General features: G+C 50.9%; 1 protein-coding gene across 3 annotated transcripts in view; it reads left to right on the plus strand.

Annotated features, from left to right (window-relative positions):
• The window catches only part of CRMP1 (collapsin response mediator protein 1), a 71,614-nt gene extending 51,314 nt beyond the window's left edge, over window positions 1–20,300 (plus strand). For all 3 annotated transcript variants that reach the window (XM_045075501.1, XM_045075509.1, XM_045075506.1), the window contains exons 7-14: window positions 1,878–1,946; window positions 3,039–3,159; window positions 5,754–5,910; window positions 7,173–7,314; window positions 8,190–8,360; window positions 13,480–13,659; window positions 15,923–16,088; window positions 19,242–20,300. In XM_045075501.1, coding sequence (XP_044931436.1) covers window positions 1,878–1,946; window positions 3,039–3,159; window positions 5,754–5,910; window positions 7,173–7,314; window positions 8,190–8,360; window positions 13,480–13,659; window positions 15,923–16,088; window positions 19,242–19,333 — 1,098 coding nt within the window. In that variant the 3' untranslated portion in view covers window positions 19,334–20,300. The remainder of the gene's footprint in view (window positions 1–1,877; window positions 1,947–3,038; window positions 3,160–5,753; window positions 5,911–7,172; window positions 7,315–8,189; window positions 8,361–13,479; window positions 13,660–15,922; window positions 16,089–19,241) is intronic.
• Window positions 20,301–25,266: the final 4,966 nt, after the last annotated feature.

Consider the following 25,266-nt stretch of genomic DNA (forward strand, 5'->3'; position numbering starts at 1 on the left):
CAAGGCCACCCTGGGGCGAGACGTCTAGCCGCAGTCAAGTGCTTGTTCTTGGAATTTAGTTCTTTGCAAGCTCAGACGGATGCCCTCTGTTCTTGGCTGGCTCCTCCCGGAAGGCCGGCTTGGTTCCTTGCCCTGAGGGCAACCCCAGCAGGGGTGCTGGCTTCCTTCCCAGTGAGCAGATGGAAGAGCAAGGGGGGAGGGTGAACAAGGTGGAGGTCACGGTCCTTTGTGACGTCATCTCAGCAGGGACAGCCAGAGACATGGACATCTCTCTTGTCCATGTTCTGCTCATTAGAAGCAAGGTGCTAGGTCCAGCAACCTAGGGGTTACACAGGGCATGGAGCTATGAAAGTGGGCCTGTTGGGGGCCTCTCAGTGATCTCCCTCCACACACACCTGTTTGGCCTAGTTTTGCCCTTAATAGAAATGCAACAATATGATACGTGTTCTTTTATGTCTGGCTTCTCTTGCTCCAATCTATGAGATTCCTCCCTGTCTTCCACGAAACAACAAATTTTTTTCTTTTTTTCATCACTGTACAATACCAGGGCAGGAATAGGTCCTAATGTATTCTCTCACTGATGGATCCTGGGGTAGTTTCAAATTTGGGGACTGTTGTGTATCAAGCTGGTATGAACACTCTTGTTCGGCCTTTTGTTAAACCTGGGTTCGCGTTTCTGTTAGCGTCTACCTGTATACTCAGCTTTGGTCGTAACTGCTAAACCTCTTTCTAGAGCAAACAAGCCCCACACGCCCACGAGTGAGATGTGCAGCCGGGCGCCCCCAGCACCTGGGCTCGACGTCGAGGAGGGGGGTGTGGTCTCAGCTTTCCATGCTGCCCACATAGGATTTAGCTTTCTCAGTTCCAATAAATGTCACCCTTTGCTCCTCTACTTCCCAGGTTCCCAGAGTTTGTCTTCATTGTCTGCTCTGCATTCTCGTGGCTTTTGGGTACCTTCTCTGCCCCTTCTGTGGGGTTGCAGAGGGGGAATGAAAAGAATGCACGGGCTCAGACCACCGTTTCTATCCTGTTCCAGTCTTCCTGTGATCTGTGCTCTCCTCCATGAGAGCATCTTGTGTCCTTCTGTCTTCCAACCGTCTTCGCTTCCTGTCTTCTTCACTGCAGAAATAGCAAGGGACGGTTAAACAGTCTGGCACACTGATCTCTCCATGTCGTAAGTCATTGTGTAAATAGTGTACAGAAATGCCCTGTAAGCATTGTCTTTGGTAGCTTAGATAATCTCATTGTTTACTGAAATCTACCCGGCTATGAGATCTTGACATTTCCGGTTTACATTCTTACAATAAAGCTGAAGCTTAATAACCTGAGATGCGGTTGAAATTATGGTGTTTTGTTTTGTTTTTTCCCATGGCTGATCGGGCTGGGGACCCATGGCGGGGACGTGCCCAAGAATGCTACAGAAACCACGCAAGTGACGATTAGCAACACAGCTGACATCTGGCCAATATAAAAAACATCTTTTTTTTTTCTTTTTTGAGAAATTTTTTAATTTTTTTTTTTTTTTTTTGGCAAGGAAAGCTTGAAGCAAATGTGTTTGAATCTAGGGCATTACCACAGGGAGTCATTTCTAGGCTCTGTGGCGAGCTGGAGTACAGGCTTGCTGGCTAGAATGGCCGACACTGGGAAGAGGAATGATGAGAGCCCCCTGCCAGGGAGTGAGCTTGGCCGCACCCCTGGTCCCCGTCTTGCTGGCTCCCTCACTGACTCCATGCAGAAGCTCTAAGACACAGGTGCTCTTGTCCCAGAGCTGGGATAAGCTCTAAGACTCAGCTGCCTGTCTGCTAACGGGGCCTTGGAGGACTGGCCTCTCCCGGCTGATGTTCTACAGTCGCTAACTCAGTGCTCCTGTCTTGCAGGAACAGAAGCGGATCTTGGAAATGGGCATCACAGGTCCCGAGGGCCATGCTCTGAGCAGACCCGAGGAGGTAATGGGGCCTCCCCTGGGGTGTGACTCTGATAACACTGAAGGCCTGCCCTGATGCCGTTCCAGCTGGAACAGCGAACAGAGCCCCCCATCTCCATCCCCATTCCCCCGACGGGAGCATCCCAGCACACCTGGCTTCCTGTGGGGCCTGGGGGAAAATGGGGGAAGCCAGGGGAAGACCCTGCTCATCCCTGAGCCCAGAAGCTCCACACCAAGGCCCATGAACAGTTCAGTATCATAACTGGATAGAAGGATCCTTGCTGAGGACTTTGTGTATTTGGTGATAGAAAAATGGAGCCGCATATTCGAGATCTAGAGCCGATAGAACAGCTTCTCCTGCACATTGCCCACTGTGTTCTAAGACTTGAGCATGGATGTGTGTGTGTGTGTGTGTGTGTGTGTGTGTGCACGCGTACGTGTGTGTCTGCTATGAGCCTGGCCTTGCGCTGGCACTGGGGCCACAACACATGGTAGATAGACTTTTTAAGTTGATCTAGTGCAGTGGTCTGCACGTGAGGTCCATGGCTCGTGAGCGGTGTTCCTCATCCCTGGTGAGATCAGGACAGACCTGAAGACAGTGTTGACACACCCCTTATAGCACCGTGGGACTCAGTGTCCGTCTCAAGCACTGGGACCACGTCTGGAGCATCAGCAGACTGAAAAAAACAAAGCAGTACAAAACATATCTGGTCCTATTGTTTGCACGGCACTGGTCTAGAGGGGACACATGGGAATGTCTGTCGGACACGTGCATTCACTTATTGCAGGTGTTTTATAAGTAACGGACTATTTTATGGGCCTTTCGAGGCTTTATCCTGCCTGGTCTGTCCCCTCCTCACAGAACACTCAGCATGCTTCCAAGCAAGCAGATGAACAAAATTCTGCCTTCCAATCCTTGAACCAAATACACTTGGACTCCTTTTTTCCTTTCTTTTTAAAAATCTGTTACTTTTCTGCCTTGAAGCAGTAGATTTGCCTCTGGCTGCACTTAATTAAGGAAAACAGAAGGGCTCTGATTCACGGAGAGCCCTAGGGGCTGGGGGGCTCACCTCTGCCCCTCCCTCTCGTGACCCGCATATTGCTGTGTCCCCAGCTAGAGGCTGAGGCTGTGTTTCGGGCCATCACCATCGCTGGTCGCATCAACTGTCCAGTGTACATCACGAAGGTGATGAGCAAAAGTGCGGCGGACATCATCACCCTGGCCAGGAAGAAAGGTATGCAGTCCGGCGCCCCGGCCTCCTGTGGGCCTTAAGGAGGGAGCTTGTCCAGCAGGTCAAGTTCACTGATGGGGCCACTGCCCAGGGCAGAGACACCCTGTCAGTTTCCCGCAGCCTGAGCCCTTATAGGTAAATTATCCCACTTTGTAGGATCGGATGAGACCCTGTATTATATTTTTATTTTAATTTGTTTACTTGCTGAGAGAGAGAGAATCATATGCTCTATCTCATGACCCTGAGATCATGACCTGAGCCCAAATCAAGAGTCAGACGCTCAACGGACTGAGCCCCATGGGTACCCTGAGACCATGTATTTTAAAGAGCTCTGTATTGTTCCAGTTCTGTTCTGGGTGGTGGGGGAGGGGGGATCTCATTAAGTCAGTGCTGGGGCCGGTTGCATCAGCTCTGGGATCCTGCCCACCCTCTTTCTGGTCCCCTCTGGACACATCATCCTGGGTCTCCTGTCTAGGGCCCCATGGTTGGTGCCTGCATCCAAGGTCAGGTGTGGGGCCTGTGCAGGGTCTTGGGTCTGGGTTGAAAAGGAAGAAGATGGATTTCCAGAGCCAGAGGTTCTGGGCGCAGCCCCATGCTGGACATCAGGAGAGTGTGGTTCAGGAGGCCAGTCACCCAACTCGAAGACAGTGCCCCACTGAACCACACCGAACGTCTGCTGCTTTGTCTCTAAGATGTGAAGTCTTCATGCTCATAGATGAGAAGTCCTTGGCAGGATCCCAGGACTCTGTGGGTGTTGGATGCCATTCTTTGCTCCAAGTTGGCTATTCACTTCCTGCCCGGGTGCCCTCACCTCCCAAGTAGGACCCTAGTACCAGGCTGCCTGCCATGCTGAGGACCGTTGGAGGAGGGCTCAGTGGGCACATTCTGATTGCAGGAGACTCACAGCAGGGGCCCGAGGGCAGGCCCCCAGCCTCCTTAACAGGGATGTCCACAGTCTCCCATCAGTCACCAGACCAAGAATGAAGAAGGCTCCCAAAGCAGCTTCCATCCCAAACTCAGGGAGAGAGAGAGAGAATAACAGACAGACCAACAGACAGAGGAGGGGTAGCACACATTATACGAAGGCTGTGCCTGGTGGACATTTGCCAAGGACAGTCACCTTTGTGGCTGGTCCCTCTCTGCATTACATGAGACTGACCAGGGAGCTGCGGGTCAGTGCAGAAGGCGGGGTGGAAACCAACAAGCCAGCAGCCGTCACTGAGCAACTGCTGTATGCCTGAGCCTCCCTGTTTCTCATGGGAGCCCTAAATGGGAAGCATTACTAACTCTATTTTTAAAAATACCTTCAATAATATGTTTTTAACCTCATGCATCCAAACTCTTACTTCAACATGCAATTACATGAAAAATATTAGAGTTATTTTGTGTTACTGTTGTGTGCTGTCTTTGAAATCTAGTGTGTCATGTTCCAGCATGCCTCAATTCCGACCAGCATCAGGGGTCGGACAGCCGCATGGGGCTGGCAGTTACCATGTGGGGCAGAGCCACTGTGAACCCACAATACCTTGTCTTAGTATTTTTCAGGGAAAGCTGGCAGAGGCATTGAAAGAGAGCACTCTAGTAGACACAGCTTGCTTAGAACTGGCCCCATTTTAAGGATAAGGAAACTGAGGCAGAGCAGTGACAGCAGTTTGGAAGCAGTAGTAAGCACGCAGGTCCTGGCCATGTGGAGGGATATGGTGGCTGCCAGTCCCATATGGCTGTTTCCATTTAAATTATGTAAAACTAAGTACAATTGTAAATGCCTTCTATGGGCTGTGCTAGCCCCATTTCACGCGCTCAAGAGCCACAGGAGGCTAGTGGCCGCCGTCTTGAGTGGCAGGGAGAGAGAACATTCCCATCGCTGCGGGACTGACTCTCGGGCAGCCTGGTCGCTGCACCGGGCCACCACGGTGGCCTTGGGCAGATGCCTGTATCCAGGTAACATCCGTCTCTGTGAGCAGACCTGCTCCCTGGAAGGAGGCTGGAATTCCTGGAAAGCGGATGTTCTGGAATTAGCCCTTAAGGGGTGGGTGGGTGGCTATGCAGCCCAGCTCCCTCACCATGGGGGTGGGATGGTCCTGAGGTGCCATCAGTGGTCTCCCAGAGGCCCTGGTGGCCCTGAGCTGCAGGTGCCCTTGGCCGTGACTCGGTGATTATACACCTGTTCTCGGCTTCTCTCTCAGCCTTGTGTCACCTCCTCCATCCCCAGGCGGTGCTGCCTGAAATCACCTCCCAAGTAAAACGCTTGAACTCGACCCCTTTGCTGGAGGATCGGCTTCTGGCAGAATCCACACTGAGACAGCCGGTTCCGTCCCTGGGCCTGGAATGACAAGTCTGCCAAAGGGCATAATGGTCCCATCCAAATACGAAATGCATTCCCAGTCCGGGAGGTTGCTGGGGAGGTCAGCCGATGCTAACTGCCTGGTGGCCCGGAGTCAGCAGACTGTATGGTGATGCAGGGAAGAAGGACAGATGACACCTTGCCCCTCAGACCATTGTTCTCCTGTCTCTGACCCTCTACTTCTATGCTACCCAACCCCCCTCACCCCAAGAGACCACCTGTCCTTGATTGTGTGTTGTGTTTGTCCCCACAGGCCCCTTGGTGTTTGGTGAGCCCATTGCTGCCAGCCTGGGGACGGATGGCACCCACTACTGGAGTAAGAACTGGGCCAAGGCAGCGGCATTCGTGACCTCCCCTCCCCTGAGCCCAGACCCCACCACGCCTGACTACTTGACCTCCCTGCTGGCCTGGTGAGAGCCAAAGGGATGGTGGGGGGGGCGGTCCCGGGTACATGGTGGTATATTGGGAAGCCCCCAAGATTAGGCATGAGAGTCCAGGATTCACCCTGGGTTTGTCACATAACCTGCCATGGCTTTCTGCTTTGGTTTACCTATCGGCAGAGTGGGGGAGAACATTGTATCTGGTGTGGGGCTGGTTATAGACAGTGTAGGAATATGGCCTGGAATTGAGGGCTCAGCATGTGGCTACTGTTTCTTGCAAAGCACCCCCTGGGTATGTGCACACAGTAGGAGCACAGCTGCATTGGTCCCTTCCCTGCTGTTGGGCAGTGTGAGGAAGTAGCACTTAGGTCTAAGAGAATGCTAAGTGGTGTGGTGTGCAGGCTGTTCTGGAAGCAGAACCACATGCTCAGAGCCAGGAGACTTGCAGAAGGCTTCATGGGGGAGGCAATATTGGGCCTGGAGCTAGAGGATGAGGAGGAGTTTGCTGGCTAGGGGAGAAGTCCTGGCTTCTGGTCAGAAGGAGCGCCAAAGGGGTGTGAGGGTGTGTGCCTACCCTGGAAACCTCTTTCTCCCGCGCGATGCAGAATCCCTTCACTTGCATATCCACGGGCTTACTTGTTGCCTGCAGCCCCATGTCTGTGGGGCAGCTCCAAGTCCATCTTGGAGAGGAGACTGCCATCTCCCCCACAAAGCTGCTGCTGTCACAGTCTTGCCCATCTCTGAAGAGGGCAGGACACAAGCCAAAGGCCCCGGGATCTGACCACTTCTTGCCCCCTTGGCTGCGGCCATCCTGGTTCGCCTCTGACAGGCCTATTTCTGTGCTGTCCCTTCCATGCCCATGACATAGTCTATTCCCAACCAGCACCCAGATTTTAGACCCCAAGTCAGACCAAGCCAATCCTCTGCCTAGAGACCTCCAGGATCCTTTCCTTTCAACATGGAAGAGAAGTCCCCACAACAGGCCCCAAGGCGAAGCCCTATCTGGCTTCACCCCCTAGTGAACCTGACTTGCCACCTTTTTTGGGTGGGTTTCTGCTCTTCAGAGCGAAGAAGAGGAGGCCCACCTAGGGAGCCTCACTGAGAGAGCCCAGAGCCCACACTGACAGAGCCTTCCCAGCAAGGGGCCTTCTGATGTCACTCACCAATGCCCATGATATGCCCCAGATCCTCTCCCCAGAATTTCTTGGGGTTTTCATTTCATAGCCAGTACTGGGTGCCTGAAGTTCCACCTGAACTCAGGTCTGACCCCTACCTTGTTTTCATCCTTGCAGTGGAGACCTGCAGGTCACAGGCAGCGGCCACTGTCCCTACAGCACTGCCCAGAAGGCGGTGGGCAAGGACAACTTCACTCTGATCCCTGAGGGCGTCAATGGGATAGAGGAGCGGATGACTGTTGTCTGGGATAAGGCAGTGGTAAGGCGCTCCCTGTTTCTCTATCCCCAGGAACATTCTAGAAGCACCCTAAGTGGCCCATCAAAAGCTAGCACATAGTGCACTGCTGGTTCCTTTTTTTTTTTTTTTTAAGATTTATTTATTTGTGAGAGTGCCAGAGTTAAGTGGGGGGAGGGGCAAAGGGAGAGAATCTTCAAGCAGACTCCCGTCTGAGAGTGGAGCCTGATGTGGCGCCTGATCCCACGACCCATGAGATCATGACGTGAGCTGAAACCAAGAGTTGGACTCTCAACTGACTGAGCCACCGAGGCGTCCCTGCACCACCGATTCTTAATGCTCCTCCCTTCCTTGCTTTGAGGCAAGAGAGAATGCATACGGAGGGCACGTGAGGAAGGGTGTGACTCTTAAAAGAGCAGCACGGGTCCTGTGGGTTCCTCTGCAGTTGCAGGCCTGACAGTTGTCCTGTATTCTTTAAGGATGCAAAATGTTTTCCTTAGTTTTGTGTGCCTGTAAAGGTGACTTTGTAAAACCTGTGCCCTGGGTTGACATTGGGTATAGAGGGTGCTTATTGTATTAGGACACTCCACATCACACTCTGGTCCCTGACTTGAACCAAAGGTTTTCATTTTCTATTAAACCTGGGCCCAATGGGCCTGACAAGATGGCACAGTGTCCATCGAGCAAAGGTCAGCATGCTTCTGCGTGGTCGGTTACATTTCCTCTCCAATGGGGCTAGGCCCTGGTGCCCTTTCAGATGGCCTGTTTTCAGCAGGGGAGGAAAAAATTTCAGACTCCTCTCAAGGACTCCTGTCAGCTGGCCTAGATTTTTCCCTGCCTGCCCTTTCCCCAGCCCTGTTATGGGGGCGGCTCTTCTCATCAGCAGATCTTGCCTTTAGGCTACTGGCAAAATGGATGAGAACCAGTTTGTTGCTATCACCAGCACCAACGCAGCCAAGATCTTTAACCTGTACCCCAGGAAAGGGCGGATTGCTGTGGGCTCGGATGCTGATGTGGTCATCTGGGACCCTGACAAGGTGAAGACCATAACAGCCAAAAGTCACAAGTCGGTAAGTCCTGGCTTACCCAAGATGCTCCTGATCTGGGTGAGCAATTCTCACTTGGCAACCACTTTAGAAGCCTCTGGTTGAAAATGATTTACGGAGTTTCCAACCAGGATGTGATCTGATGTCTGGCATGACTCAGTCCTTCACGTTTCTCTGCCAGTTGGAGAGACTGGCTTTGAGCAGCCTCGGCTAAGTTACTGATGTGTTACTGATGCGTTTTCTCTCTCTCCCTCTCTCTGTTTCTCTCTCTTGGTGGGCTCTGCCCTGGACGCTGCATTCTCAAGCTCAGAGAAGTATTAGGTCCAAGATTCTTTCTCCAACCTAGTTATCAAGCTAGAAAGGGTTTGATCTCCTATCTCAGAGATCTCCTTGTTCACGTTGGGGTCACTGCTAACACTCGACAAAGGAAAGGGTTGGGCCTAGAGCCCTCTGTGTGTGAGCACACTGCAGGGGTGCACGCTCTCTGAGCTCCAGGCACCAAGCCTATGGCCATGGGTTATTTCTGTGCTTTGTATCCTATGTGCCCTTGACTTTCTCACTCTGCCAGCAAACCTAGGATGCAAAGAGACGTGAGTCATCTTCTCCTCCCTCCTTGCTTGCTTCAAAAGCCTGCTCTGCAAGGGCAGCTGTAATCTTGGGTCCAAATTAATGTCCACATTAATGTCCTAATGTCAGAAACATAGAAGACCACATCCTGTACCCCGGCCCACTATGTCTGTTACAGGACACAGGCCAGCGGGAAGAGTGTGTGCACAGCCCATCATCCTGTGAGGTCCTCATTGTCACACAGGCACAGCTTCCCAGCCTCCTAGGGGCTACCTACTAGGAGAGGTGAGACCACATGCATGAGGACAAGGAAGTCTCATAAGAAAGTGACAAGAACCCTTCGTAGCAGTTCATGGGCTTGGCCCTCAGGTCCCAGGGAGTTGGCATGGGGCTGTAGAAGTCTTGTCCCACTTATCAGCTGGCTGTCGTGTTTATGGTAATCAGTGCTCCCTAGTGACACACTGGCATCCTTCACCCCCCACTTCCCATCCCCGGTGACAGGATCAGGAGGAAATGAGACTGAGATCACCTCCCTAGAGAAAGGTGTACCCCATTCTCCACACTTACCACCTCGCATGCACACGATCCCACTTGAATCTCTGTGAATGCCGTGACGTGTGTGTGTCAAGTGGGGTCTGGTCCTACAGGAGAGACACATGTTTCCTAGGGTCAGGAAGGGTCCCATCAAGAGAACTTTTGAGATGGTACGGCAGGTGGCAGGCCGTGGGCCACCCCACCTCTCACTGCCCCTAAGCCCACACCCAGGTGGACACTGTGGTGGTTTGTGTATTTGTGTAGTTGTGTATTCAGAAGGTTGTACATCCTCCCAGACTCATTAGCAGTCACTCCCCGTTCTCCCCTCTCCTGGTCCCCTTTGACCAGGGATTTGATTTCTTTCTCTCTGGATTTGCCAATTTTGGACCAGTCACAAAAAAGGAATCCCATAGTGTGTGGCCTTTTGTGTCTGGCTTCTTTCGTTTGGCTTCATGGTGTTGAGGCTTGTCCACACTGTGTGTGTGCTTCTACTTCATTTTCTTTTTTTAAAGATTTTATTTATTTATTTGGGGGAGAGGAGAGAGAGCGTGGACGAGAGGGAGAGGGGCAGGATAGGGAGAGGACAGCGAGGAGCAGACTCTCCACTGAGCAGGGAGCCCGATGTGGGGCTCAATCCCAGGACCCTGAGATCCTGACCTGAGCCGAAGGCAGATGCTGAACGAACAAAGCCGCCCAGGCCCCAGTACTTCATTCCTTCTTACGGGTGAAGAACGCTCCCTTGCCCGGATAGAGCACAATTATCTCTTCATGGACATAAACGTATTCCCCATTTGTCAGTGTCCTGCTATCTTTTATAGGACACAAAAGAACCAAGGACCAGTAACTGCTTTCTAGGGTAGAGACGAGGGACCTGGGGCTCCCAGATGGGAGATGACAATTTTGTTCGTTTTTTTGTTTTTTGAAGATTTCACTTATTTATTTGAGAGAGAGAGACAGAGACAAAGACAGACAAAGCATGAGTGGGTAGAGGGAGAGGGAGAAGCAGATGCCCCACTGAGCAGGAACCTTGATATGGGACTCAATCCCAGGACCCTGAGATCATGACCTGAGCCAAAGGCAAATGCTTACTCCAAACGAGCCACCCAAGGCACCCCAGTTTTGTTCATGTTAATTGTTATCCTTTGCACTGTTTGAATTATTACATCATTCACATATTACTTTTAGGCAAGGAAACAACTTTTAAAACCCCATGTAGTGGCCAGATCTCGAATGTGGCATCTGTAGGGGGTAAGCCAGAACTCCCCGATTAAGAGGGGCGTGATAGCGCACATCGTGTCCTTCCAGCATGAGGAATAGCGGGCCATGTGGGGCCGTGTGAGCCAGGAGGTCGGCCAGTCTCGACCGGTGGCTCAGCGGCTTGTTTCCTCACTGACTTCAGAGCGTCACTCATGCTCCGTATTGGGGCTTCATCAGGACATGAGTCAGCACATAGTGGGTCTCTTCAGAGTGATTCAGGAAGCATTAGGTTAGCAAACATTACAGGTGAGGGCAGACCATCTGCCTGGGTCCTGGGAGGCAGCTGCTGACCCAGAGTGTGTCTCAGTGTCAGCAGCTGTGTGTGGACCCAGTCGTTTCCCTGAACCCCCAAGCATGCTCCCAGAATCCAGGGGCAATGATAAGAGAACCCACTGGCTGATTACAAACCAGTAGGAAGAATGGATATCTTTTCTATGAAGTAATTCAAGTGCATTTTGAAAAATAGAATGGAAATCAAAATCCTGTTCCTATTAACAATAAAAACTAAAGACTTTTATATACACAAGTTCTTTTACACAAAAATGATTCAGTAGAGCAAAGAGCAATTCTTGCTAATTTCATTTGTAAGTTTGAAGCAATGCCATCAGAAAACTCAATGGAATTGTTGTTTAGCTGGAAAAGCAGAGGTCCTCAATGCTAAATGTGAGACTAGTCAGACATTTCTGGAACATAAGGGGGCAAGCCCTGCTCACCCCAGTTCTTCTTCTTTTTTTTTTTCCTAAGATTTTATTTATTTATTTGAGAGAGAGAAAAGGGGGAGGGGCACGGACCCCTACATGGGGCTTGATCTCAAAACCCCAAGATCATGCCTTCAGCTGAAACCAAGAGTCAGACACTGAACCGACTGAGCACACAGGCACCCTCATCCACGTTCTCGAAGCAGGTTGTATAGTTACAGTCATTGAGGCAGTGTGCTGTTCGTAGGACAGAGGGGACCTCCAGGTGGCAGCCCGATCACAGGAGAGAATTGGGTTTACAAAGCAGGAGGAAGTTGAGATTGGCCAGACAGAGGCAGTTATCAGCCAGTGGGTTCCAGCAGCAGACCCAGAAGGCCAGACCTCCGCCATGCTCTTTACCACAGAATGGACTGAAGGTTGAAATGAAAGCTACCAAAGGATTAGAATAAACCATGTGTTTAGAAATGATAGTTTTGAAGGGGAGAAGATCTTTCTAAGCTAGACACAAAACTTAGAAAGCGTAAAGAGGAAGATTAGCCTGTGTGAGCATTGACTATGTACAAATTAAACCAAAAAACCCCACAGTGTGGCATAAAAATAATAATAATTATTACCTTGTAGGAGATCCCAAGGCAGAGGACAGACAGCCAGGTGAGACTCAGGACAAAACAACGGATAAATTCCCTAACATCACAAGTGTCCTTAGAAACTAGGAAGAAAATACCAAGAACCTAATAAATAAACAGAACCTAATAAATAAATAAACCTAAAAATAAAAAACCATAAAACTGTGTGGAAACACAGTTACACAAGAAGAAATATACAAACAACGTATATAGCTTTCAAAACAGACCCAGTCTCACTAGTAATTAACTAAATGCAAATCTCAGGAGTATGTTTCTCACCCACACAGTGACCACCCACACAGTGACCGAGACCCAGCTGGTTAATGGGGCACAGGTGGGGTTGGACGGCAGGAGGCACGTGAGGGAGCACAAATCTATCAAAGTTAAAAATCCACTTACTCTTTGGCTCCAACTCCACATCTAGAAAGGGACTCACACATGCCAGTGTGGACATGCAGAAGCGTGGTTCAGTACGGGCTTCAGCGAAAGCAGGGAAACCATCTGGTTTTCCATCTCTAGGAACCGACAAATAAATTCTCCCTCTAGGGAATACAGCACGGCGGTTTAAAAGGTGTTAAAAACAGTTTTAATAGTAACCTGTGCCGATATGGAACAATCTCTGAGGTCAGGAGAAAAATTTGGGTGAAATCCATTAGACGGAGCTCTTGCAATGCCGAGACTATTGTTCATGCTCCAAAAATATCCGGGGGCTCAGGAGACTCTCTTGAAGGCAGGTGTCTCGGTCTGAGATAGCAGAGAGACCTACTTTTTAAAATCAAATGTCGCTTGTGCTTTTTGATTTTTCATTTTACTGTCTAGATGACCTACTTTTTAAATAATAAAAAACAGTTGCCCAGTGGTACTTAGATTCCCTTTAGGGGTTATGAAAGGAATGGGTATTTCTAAGAACATATTTTGTCTTTCAAATTAGCAAAACAAAAGAAAGAAAGAAATCAAAAATATAAAAATGACCTTATTCTGTGCTGGAGGGGAGTTTACAGACACGAAATCAAGGAAGTGTCTCTCTCCCCCGCTGCCCTGTCACGGTTGTTGGTTGGTCTGATGCCTTTGGAAAATAACTGGGCAGTAGGCAACATGTACCCTACCAAAGCTCAATATCTCTTAACCCAGTAACTTAATTATAGAAACTACCTTAAAGAAGGTATTTTTTAAAAAGACAGAAAAATGCCCATTGTGGTCAGAGCAGCCACATTACCAGACAATGGGGGGAGAGGGGACGTGTTCAAGTTCATGGTGCTGGAGACAAAACCACCTTCAGCCTCAATGCCCAAGGGTGAGCGAGGGCTGATTCTGCTGAGGAAGGCACACCGAAGGGAAGAAGACAGGGTTCCAGAGAACGTTTCCCGAGGGCGAGTGCAGGAAGTGCCCGTGGGAGGACATCCGGAGGGTTCCACCCCTGCGGCAGGTGGTAAGGGCTCTGCTGTGCTTCTGGCCGTGCAGGCTGTGGAGTACAACATCTTCGAGGGCATGGAGTGCCACGGCTCCCCGCTGGTGGTCATCAGTCAGGGCAAGATCGTCTTCGAGGACGGCAACATTAACGTCAACAAGGGCGTGGGTCGCTTTATCCCACGGAAGCCTTTCCCCGAGTACCTCTACCAGCGCGTCAGGATCAGGAACAAGGTGAGTGGGTCCAGAGCGTGCAGCGTGAACAAGTCATGGCCACAGGAGCTGTCACCCTGCCCTGCCGGAGTCTTGGGGCGTGGTCGATGTCCCAGGATTTTGCAGACTGTAAAGGGGTGTGCCCATGTAGGATGGGAGGGGCAGCCGGAGTAACACTGAATGGAGCTCTTTTGGGGCACATGTCCCACATCATCTCGGCTTCCTGGGCAGCCCCTCCTTGAGCGTTAGGACCCTCCTCTGGTGCTTGAAGCAGTGGGCTGGCCAGTGTCACACAGCAGGAATGCTGGAACCTCTAGGCTTTGCCCTTCTGGGAAAAATCACCCCCAGGATCCTCAAGGGATGGCAGAACGGCCTCTCTCACCTTTCAGACCTGCCCTCTCTTCTTGCCTCCCCTGCCCTTCCATTCTGCATCTCTCTTTCCCACTTTCCTGGAACAGTCTCGGCAGGGACACATGATGCCCCGTTGAAGGGCATGTCACAGGCTCCATCCATTCTCCAGCATGGTTCACGGAGCTTGCTCTCAGTTCACGCAAACCCCCCCTGGTGGCCCCATCATCTTCCTTAGTTGGGTCCCTCCTGTCACTCTGGCCACCTGCTTCCCACAGTAAATGGCTGACATTTGCTGGAAGGGCCAGCTTGTGTATGTGTGTAAATGTGTGTGTGTGCATAGATGTATCTATACATGTATATGTGTACTTCTGTGTGGGGGTGTATATACCTACATGTGTGTACATGGATGTGTGCACACAGGTACATGTATGTGCATGTGTGCATAGATGTGGGGGTGTGCACATGTGTGTGTATGTGTGTGCAGTGTGTGTGCATGCATATATGTATGCACAGATGCATATGGGTGTGTGCACATTTGTGTACAGGTGTGTATGCATGGATGCGGGTGTGCAAGTGTGCACATGGATGTGTGGTGTGCACATGTGTGTGGGTGTGGGTGCTCATGTGTGTGCATGGATGTATGTGCATGGATTGTGTGTACATGTGTATGCATGCACATGTGTGCACATGTCTGTGTACCCTCCTGTGTGTGGTCCTGCTTTTCTTGTGCTTCATAAACGACCCCCGCTATCACCACTGATTTTGATGGAAAAGCCTGGAAACATGATACCCCAGACTCTGAGGCCCACATTACAATGCTCAGGCCTTTCTGTGTCCTGTAGGGTGTATCACCCCGGGTCAAAGATTCTAAATCACGCGGACATTGTGTGTCAGTTAGGGAAAGGATGGATGGAGAATAAGCAAGTCCGATCTGGGAAATGGCATGAAGAGCTGGGGTGGCCGAGGGACCGGAGCAGGATGCTAGAGATAAGGAGACTTGTGCAAACTCGGGGCTGCATGCCCACTAAGGGGCACCAGCACACTGGGGCCAGCTTCATTTCCTTTACATTGGTGTGACTCTGAGGCCTGTGGTTAGAAGCCACATCCACAAGAGCAGGTGCCTGGTCTGTATGCCAGGCCCTCATCCGCAGGGACCTGAATTCCCGTGCAGGGCACTCCCTCCCTATGTGCCTGGGGGCAGAGGACAGGAGCCACACCAGGTGAGGGACAGGACCTGAACCTGTCTCTGGCGGAGCTGAGCTTGGAGGAGGTCTCTGAAGGTCATGGGGAGGCAGGTTTGGAACCAGCTAGAATGGAAGGATGCCCAGAGATGCGGGAAGCAGGTATTGTGAAGAGGAGAACAGAAAGGTGGCCAGACCTATAGCCAGGGATGTAGGGCTTCCCCGGGCCAGTGCTCGACTTGTGGGGATGGAGACTGTGGTCCATGCCCCACCTACCAGAGGGTCTGAGCAGATGTTCACTTCGTGGTTTCCCTGAGCCGGCTGCCCTCAGAGGTAGTCCGATCACCCCACCATGTGCTAGATTTTCTCCCTTCCTCTCCCCCTCCTCCTTTCTGGAATCACCTCCCAAATAAACTAGCTCCCCCCAAATCTTTGTCTTGGGCTCACCTTCTGCAAGACCATAGATGATTCAGTGGTCCTTGAGGGAGATGGGGCATGCAGGGAGAGTTTTTCCTCTTGAAAATGGGTTTGGGGTCCTTTTGTATGGAGCTCTGTGTGTGTGTGCATGTCTTTGTGTATTGGGTTATATAGGGGTGCATGCATATGGCGGTGTGTGTACATGTGTACCCACACATGTGTGCATGTCCCCGAGGTGCCCTCTGGTCACTGTCCGGCCGCAAGGGTCTGGCTCCCTGAATGGGAAGGCTCAGGTGCATCTTGCCCATCTGTCCCCCTCCCCTTCCTTTGTTTAGGTTTCAGGGTTACAAGGTGTTCCCAGGGGCATGTACGATGGTCCTGTGTACGAGGTCCCAGCCACACCCAAATATGCGACTCCTGCTCCTTCTGCCAAGTCCTCGCCTTCCAAACACCAGCCACCGCCCATCAGAAACCTCCACCAGTCCAACTTCAGTTTATCAGGTAAGAGGCTCCCCATGCCCACAGCACTTCCGAGTAGTCCCCTTGGGCTACAGAGGAGAAAGCAAGGAACAGGTGGGGAGCCCCATCTCCTCCCCTCCTGGGAGTGCCCAAACGGGCGGGGGTAAGTCAGAAAGCAGAGGGGCTCCACAGGGACTACACAGAGACACCTAACCCTGGTGATGAAGTCTGCACAAAAATTGACCTTGAGCTCATCCTTAAGCATGCCTTCCGCCGGAAGCCGAACCTGGTCCCTCGGACCCTAGGATGCTGCAGTTTCAACAGTTCGCCACATGAGGGCACACATGCACACGCTGGAATTGAATGGGAATTTTGTTCCCGGGAAATTTTGTCCACGGGAGTATTTGAGGTTTTAGCGTGTTTCTATGCTGGGCTATGTTCTAGGAATATGGCGATGGATAAGACACAGCTGGGCAGCCCCCAGTCTGCTCCGGCGGGTCAGCAAATATTGTCTTAAAGGACTGGAGGGTAAATGGTCTAGGTTTTGTGAGCTAAGACGTAAAAGTTAGGGTATTATATTAAGTAGCCATTTCAAAGGCAACCATTGAAAAGTGTAAAAAAACTATGTAAAAAACTATTCTTAGCCCATGGACTGTACAAAAACAAGTAGTGGCCAAGATTTGTCAGTGGCCCCTCATTTGTAGACTCAGATCTAGTAGGAATGAAAACCATTTAAACAGAGAAGCTAATATGTTTGGCAAATGAGAATGGGGAAGCAGAGAGAGAAATGAATAGCCATTTAAATTGTGGGGTGACAACTTGCCCTCCATCCGGGGGAGTGTCCGTCTCAGAGATTAGACAGTGGGAGATATAAGTGGTGGTGGTGGGATCCCCATTTCAACTTATCTTACTTCTCACAAGCCTTAGTGCAAGAGTTTCTCACACAATGAGTGTGATTCAAGTCTTTAAAAAGAACTAGTATGTTTTCCACCAATGGACCCAAAACACCGCTCACGTATTTCATGGGATGTTCAGTCAGCACAACGGGGATTAGACACAGAGCCAGGACAAGCCATGAGTGTGAAGAAACGTGGAGTTTGCAGACTGGACCTCTCCTCCAGTCACAACTCTTGATTGTTATTAGGTATGGTGGGGGGAACTCTGCCCTTTTAGAACTGGAGAAACAATGAAATGAACAGTCTGCGGGAAGGGCTGGCCCACCAGCCCATGCCCCAGCTCGGCGCTCACTGGATCCAGACCCACCGCGCTGCCCCAGCCTGCCTCCCAGCAGGTTAGCAGGTGACTTCATTTGCTACCAGCACCATAGGGACTTTCTGACATCAGGAATGACTTCATAAGTGGCTTTTCAATACCTGCTTAATGTCACTTTCTAGAGATGCAGCTGATTGAGTGCCCTAGGGTTCTTGTGACCAACAGGTGCTATCAGAGTAGTGCTCAGGTAACCAAGGTGGAGGGGATCATGAGGGAAACGGGGATTGAGCACTAAGCCTGATCTCTGGTTCTGGGACTTGAAGAAGTTCCTGGCTTACCAGGAAGACACAGTGTCTACCAAGGGAGCTTGCCACGCTACACCCATAGTGACTTTCAGAGATCAGACATGGCGGGGATGGAGGGTACTTCGTCTCTGCTCCTCTCACTTTACAGAAAAGGAAGTGAAGGCCAAGGGAAGGTGGGTCCAATTCCAAGTCCCCCAGATTCCAGACACGATCTGTCCTGGAACCTGTCTCTGGACTGGACCCCAGTTCCCTCTCATGCCATCTGTCCTTCTGGCTTTGTCCATCAGTCACTGCTTACGCACCGAATCCGTATCTGCTGAGCACAGGCACTGCGCTTGATGCTGGAACTTTACATCTTTAACGGCCAGAGAATGTATAAGGTTGGAACAAATGGTTGTTTTGGCAAACTGAAAACAAAAAATATGATGCCCCTCCCCCATGCAGATGTGGCCGTTGCAAACAAGGTGGGTAAATCCAGATTCAAGTAGTTCTCATGCATGCACGCACGCACTCATACGTGCATATCCACACGTGCACGGCTATGCATACTGTGCAAAAAACACCTTTGGAGCCTCGGGCACTGCTGTGTGTTGTTCTAACTCCTGTAGGAGCCCGAGCTGTGGAGACAAACCAGTTGGGACTGGAATTCTGGCTGGCCTGCCCTCCAGCCTTGCCCCCACAAAGTGCATGACCTGAGCTTCCAATTCCTTGTCCATACATTTGGAGTAAACACTTCCCCCTTCATAAGACTGCTGCCTACCCTAAACTCAAACACACATATTAAAGCACCAGGCTTGTGCCTGCACACAGTAAGCACTCAATAGGTGCTTGCCCACGTGGTTCAAGAACATGACACCAGGCGAGAAATAGTGCAGGGTGCTCAGGGTTGCAAGAGGGTCACCTCAGGGCCTGAGGGGGGCACAGAGAGGAGAGAGCAGTGAACCCCATGGATGTTGGGGAGCCTTTGCAGAGGTGAACCTGGACTGAACCCCACAGTGTGGAGAGGCTTGGAGGGCGTATTGGGACGAGGGCTCAGCCTCCCTCATGAGTAGCCTGTGGAACCTGTCAGTGGTGACTGGCTCTCTTTGTTTCTTTTCTTACTTTTCAGCGTTCCAAGATTCATTGTTTATGCACCACACCCAGTGCTCCATGCCATACATGCCCTCCTTAGTATCTACCAACAGGCTCACCCATCCCCCACCCTGCCCCTCTAAAACCTTCAGTTTGTTTCTCAGAGTCCACAGTCTTTCATGCTTTGTCTCCCCCTCCGATTTCCCCCAACTCACTTTTCCTTTCCTTCTCTTAATGTCCTCCATGTTATTTCTTATGCTCCACAAGTAAGTGAAACCATAAGATAATTGACCCTCTCTACTTGACTTATTTCACTCTGCATAATCTCTTCCAGTCCCGTCCATGTTGATACAAAGGTTGGGTCTTCAACCTTTCTGATGGAGGGATAATACTCCATCGTATATATGGACCACATCTTCTTCATCCATTCATCTGCTGAAGGGCATCTTGGCTCTTTCCACAGTTTGGTGACCGTGGCCATTGCTGCTATGAACATTGGGGTACAGATGGCCCTTCTTTTCACTACATCTGTATCTTTGGATTAAATACCCAGTAGTTGAATTGCAGGGTCATAGGGAAGCTCCATTTTTAAATTCGTCTCTTTCAGGTGCCCAGATCGACGACAACAACCCCCGGCGCACCGGCCACCGCATCGTCGCGCCCCCTGGTGGCCGCTCCAACATCACCAGTCTGGGCTGAAGGCCGATGGGCGGATGGCTGAGCTCCAGCGTGAAGCGTTCTAGGAATACTGTCCATTCCTTTCCCTGTCAGGGTTTGGGAAACCCGCAGTTTTATTTGGTACTGATGGGGGGAAAATTGAATGATGTTCTTTCCTCTCTTGTTTAGGAAGAAGTGGTACTAGTGTGGTGTGTTTGCTTGGAAACTCCTTGCCCCACGGTCGTGTGTTCATGCTGACTCCACTTCAGAGCATGGGTCTCCATTTCCCTCCTTAGTGAACACAGGTTCTAGCAGCGTCTTGTACTGTCCCTCCCACTTCTGACTCCACGGGCTCCATGAATCTCTGGGTGGTTCCTTTTGCCCCCTTGTAGCTGTTCTAGGATAGTTGATGCATGTTACTAAATTATGTGTGCAGTCTGTGAGCGCGTCTGACGGGACATCGCCGAGGACCCACGTAGACCCAATGCCGAGACCTCGAGCCCTCAGGGGTGATTCCAGAACTCTCCACGCAAAGATGTTTACTCATTGTCCCCACCCCAAGTCCGCCTGCCCCACTCCTCCCCACCCCCACCCGCCTCGAGAACCTTCTGTGAATTCTCAGAGAGGCAGGGGAGCCTTCCAGTGTGTGCAGAGAAACACCATCCACGTCCTGTGTCAGAAACCCTGGTCTCCGTGGCACTTGTGACTCGCCATGCCGTCTTCTGGTCTGTGTGTGTCCTTCCAGCCAACTCCGACTTCAGGCCTAGCCAGGTTCACACTCAGAAAGGGGTCTCCCCGCCCCCATCAGGGCTGACAACGATGGGGCGAGGGCTGCTCCCCGTGGCCCCGCTCCTGGTCCCTTCAAGGTGGTTGATGGGGCAGTCAGATTTTTAAAGTTTTGTACAAAGTTTTCCTTTGTAATCACCCCCATTTTTACTTAACAACTGACTTATCGTGGCTCTTATTTCTGAATTCAAAGCTTGTGAAAAAATAAAGACAATAAACAGCCTGCTGGCCCGACTAGCGTGTTTTCTTTGAAGTGTGGCTGCTCGGTTAGGTGCAAAAGCCCAGCACTCCTCCTTGTGATGACTGGTGTGTGGCGGTTGCTTCCCAGGACTCATTCTTGGTGGATGCTGGGGAAAGCAGAGGAGGAAGGGGAGGGAGCCAGTCACAAGGTGTGGAGTGTTGACCTTAGACCCTGAGGTCATGGCGGGAAAAGCAGGAGACAGGTGACTTCTGCTGCGTGGTTTGAAAGCCCATGTCTATTCCCTCCTGCCTGGCCCATCCTTGGGGTGCTCTTTTCTTATAGCTTACAGTCTGCCTCCGACTGGGAGCTCCAACCTTTAAGCAACACATTTCTTCCCTTTGGTTCCATGAGCAGATACATATTCTGAGGAGTCAAAACTCAGGCAAAGTTGCTTATCTCATTTTGCCACTAGTAGTAGTTATAGTGGTGATGGTGGTGATGGTAGTAATGATGGTGGTGCTGATGGTGCTGATGGTGCTGATAGTGCTGATGGTGCTGATGGTGCTGATAGTGCTGATGGTGGTGATGGTGGTGATGGTGGTGATGGTGGTGGTTGATGATGATGGTGGCAATGGTGATGATGATGATGACCTTGAAGGTGGTGGTGATAGTGGTGATGATGATGAGAATTATGATGATGATGATAGTGATGGTGATGATGGGTGCTGATGGCAATGGTGATGATGATGATCTTGGTGGTGATGGTGGATGATGATGGTGGTGGTGATGACGGTGATGGTGATGGTGATTGTGGTGATGATGGTGGTGCCAGTGACAATGATGGTAACAGGATGGAGATGGTAGATGATGATGGTGGTGGTGATGATAATGATGGTGATGGTAATCATGCAGGCAGCACCTGTGTGGCACTGGCTACATGTCAGGTGCTCTGTGAGGTGGGCTCTACTACTATGCCCCTTTTTCAGAGGAGTCCTGGAGACTTTAGTGACTTGTCCAAGATCACACAGTGAGGAAGCGGCTGATGCAGGATTTGAATCCAGGACCCATGAAGTTTGGCCCAAAGTCCAAGGCTCCTTTCTCCTCACTGCTAAGTTTTATAATCATCCAAGGCAGCACAGCTAAGTACATCTACTTAAAGGCTTTAGTGTGTTCTCCTCCTGCCTGGCTGGGTTAAGATACCTTAGTTAAGGTCCAACGTGGTGTTGGCTCATGGTCTGTCATGGACTTTACTGAAACAAGGCTAAATAAAGGGAAAGTTTAAGAGTAAAGAATAAGGTCTTTTGATGTTTGGTTGTGGCCTATTCATACTATTAAAGGGCAACACAGAAACTTCCAGAAGAGTAACGGTAGTGGTGAGTTACCCCACTCTCTGGAAAGCATTTCCTCTCCTGCATCACCCCCTAACCCATCCGGGGGTACAAGCTAAAGCAGCCTTAACATTCTCTAAGCTCCACATCCTGGTGGGGGTACTGTCCCTCTGCATAACTGTCCCACTGCCACACATGAGGTTCCCCAGCACCCCCAAGAGTCACAGTCCCAGGTCCTGGCGGTGCAAGACAGACAAGCCTTAAGTTTTGGAGCCTGTGCTACCACGTTCCTTACAAGGCACATGCTTCTCTTTTGGGTCCTGAGATGGTAGGAAGAGGTAGGGGATGTTTCTTGAAAAGCTTAAGGGGAAACTTATCCATTCTCTCATCCATCTACCCACACCCGTGATTCCCCTTTATCATGTCACAGGCCTAACCTAGTCCTAGGTTCCGGGAATTAAGATGTGGACATCTTTGCTGTAAGGGAATTATTCTGCTATCCACAATTCTCCTAAGTCTCCTACCAAAAAACGTGCTGTATCTTGCCACGTTGGGGTATTTGATCCATCTTTCACTAATCTTTGTGTATAAGGAAAGGGAAGCCTCAAGACTTACTTTTTCCCATATAATATCTAAATGACCCCACACCATTTACTGAAAAGACCATTCTTCCCTCCCATTAGGCTGCAGTGTTGGCTTTATTATAAATCAGGTGGCTAAAGTGCAGAGGTCTTCTGATCCAGGGATCCCAAGGTACCCTGCAAAACAAATACTAAACACAAGGCTGGGCTGGGCTGGGCTGGGAGCCCCAGTTTGCAGAGTTTGCTGATTTCCCCTGTAGCCAGCTTCAAACTACCACTGCAAAGCTAGCGAGCTTGTAGCTGATTAAGTTTAAGTGGGCTCTGGTGTCCCAGTGAGGGCTGGCCTGACCCCTCTGCATTGGCTGGTCTATTTTTACACCTGTATTGCATATTGACTCTAAAAGGTGAGACAGAACAGCTAAAGTCTCCCCCATCCATTTTTCACTATCCTCTACACTGCCTAATGTACTCTGGCCCCAGTGTTATTGGCCTGGAGTTTCTCTCCAGTGACATCAATTTCTGGAGCAGAGGAGCAAGAAGAGTGTTTTTGAACCAAAAGGACTTTTGCCACCCTGAAGGTTTCTTCCCCATCCACTCTTTCTTCCTTCTTCCTCCCACCAAGTGACCGTGGAGGACTATTTTATACCAAACATTGTGCTCATCAGGGGAACGCAAGGGGGAATGCTTTCTGGGGGAAGGTCAGGTATGAAATTATTACCCCAAACATCTAACTGCACCTGCCCTTTGCTGCCAGGAAGGGAAACAGATGCTTATCTCCCACACCTGGTGTCTGCGCCAAGGGAGGGGCATCTGCGCTAGGGCAGAGGTGCGGGCCTCTCCTGGCCTTTCTCATTCCTTCTTCCCCAGGAACCCCACCTGCTTGCTCAGTCTGAGAAGAGGGAACTGAGTGTGCCGAGGGGTGTCCTTTCCTCTCTCCAAGGATATGACTGACCTTGGACGTGGTTTACCATGAAGTCAATGACGTCTGCACAGACCCCTCCCCAGGCCTGGGGGTGGGCTTAGTGCTATGTCCACAGAGCCCTTGTTCCTGTGTACATTGTGAGCTGCAGCCGGTTAAGACACGATTTTCTTCCCCGCCTACGTCCCCGAGTATCAGGTGTCACTGGGGAGGCCATGGGCATTTCCAGGGTCAGGTCAGGGCAGGTGGACAGGGGTTCACTGAGATGTTTCTGTGTGCTGGCCAGCCCAGCACAAACAGCCAGCCCTGTGCTACCTCTCCTGTATCAGGACTCAGAGTACGCAAGTCCCGTGGCACCTGGCGCCAGAAGTGTGTGGCCCGAGGGGGAGGGACAGAGGAGCACCGAGCCAGAGGCTGGTCCACAGAACATCTCCTGGCTGCCAGATGTGTCGAATTTCGAGTGGAGAAATACTAGATTGAGGTATTATAGAGGTGAATGAGGCAATCCACTGATTTAGAAAACTATTTGTTTTGGATTTGTGATTTTTTATGTGGAATTCTGTAGGCTTTAAAAAAATAAATCACTCTCCTCTCCTCCCTCATTCTGAATACTGATTCGCTCTTATCCCTTTGTAGTTTCATTTGATTTTTATTAAGCTCTTCTTCCCAAAATGTACACATTCCAGCACTCTCACCCCATATCTGGTTTCCCTGTTTCTCTGTTCTTGTGGTGCTTCCAGTTGTCCCCACGGGGGAGGCTTGTGTCTGGGGCTATGTGTGTGGCTAGGTAGGAATGGAGGAGCGAGACTTCACGGCCACAGGACCAGTCACAGTCCTCCAAAGTGGCTCCATCAAGATCCATGTACAGATCTCCCCAACATCTCTATGTCTCAGCTGGTTCCAAATGTGGATGGTAAATAAAGCCATGTTTATTTTTCCTCTGTTAGGCTAAAAGCCCAAGGGGAGGGCCTGATCTTGTCTAGGGGTTGTAAGGAAGGTGCTTGATGTGAGTCTTGCCATTGAGATGTGAATGATGTTTACAGGCTTGTGAGGCAGAGATGAGGGGCAGGGTGTAGGGCTGTTCCAGGCCGGCAGCACAAACATCCTGTGCAAAGGCCCAGTGGCACATGGGGGAGGACAGGTGTGAGGCCACAAGAAGAGACAGGCTGAGTGAGGGTGGGGCATCAGCAGGGCTGTGGCTGAGATCAGACCTTGCCAGGCCTTGTGGTCTTTGTTAAAGATTTTGCTTTTTCTCCTTTGAGCAAAGAATGCTGCTGAAGTGTGCACCAGTCAGCTTTGGATCTTGGGATATGTGGGCCAGTCAGAGGAGGCAGGGCAGAGCAGGAGGCAAAGGTTGGAGCAGTTAGGCGTCTCCTGTTGTCCTGTCTAGATCAGCCCTAGAGGTAGGGGCAGGACAGACACCAGGCTGGCCAGAGAGGTCCCTGAAGAGCCCCGGCCTTCCGCCTTGCTGAGTTCAGGTCAGACGGAAGGTGTGTGTGGAGGAAAGAATCCACTAACTTACCCACCATCCCCTTCCAGGTCACCAGTGTCGACCTCCCCACCAACCTCTCACCCATACTACTCACTGGGATAGGAAGGGTTGCAGATCAGTGGCGATGGGTCCTCCGTCTCCTCTGCACTGCGTGTGCTGGGTTTGTGAACCCTGCCTCAGGCATGCCAGAGCCTGCGCCAGCCAGTCCCATGGCTTCTGGTGTCCACGTTTTATTCTGATGTGGACAGCAGGTGCATTATGGGAGGCACCTCTGTGCCCCTGCTTGGAGGCTGGAAGGCTCCGTCTCTACTGTGATGAGAACAGGAACAGTCCAGTGTCCACCGAGTTCTGCGCCCCAAGCTGTGCCAAGTGCAACAGCTATACAGCAGGCCCGAAGAAGGGCCCAGCAGCACCGGAGTGCGACACCATCGCTCAGGCGGAGGATGCTACACACAGGAAACAAAACAATTTTCCCGCAAGATCTACAGAAGCTGAGCTGCCTTTGATCCTTCCAAGAGGACGGGGCTGCGGGGGGGGGGGGTCTGCATTTACCAAATTCAAGTCACCAGATCACACACCCCCAACTCCAGAATGCCTCTGTGTGAAGGACCCACGTGACAAAAGTGGTCTCTAGATCAACCACCTTCCCAGAATACTGCAAGAAGGGAACCACAGCTTGTTCACAGAC

This window comes from Mustela putorius, unplaced genomic scaffold (assembly GCF_011764305.1).
Source record: "Mustela putorius furo isolate JIRA1106 unplaced genomic scaffold, ASM1176430v1.1 tig00000083_pilon_pilon_pilon, whole genome shotgun sequence".
Classification (NCBI taxonomy): Eukaryota; Metazoa; Chordata; class Mammalia; order Carnivora; family Mustelidae; genus Mustela; species Mustela putorius.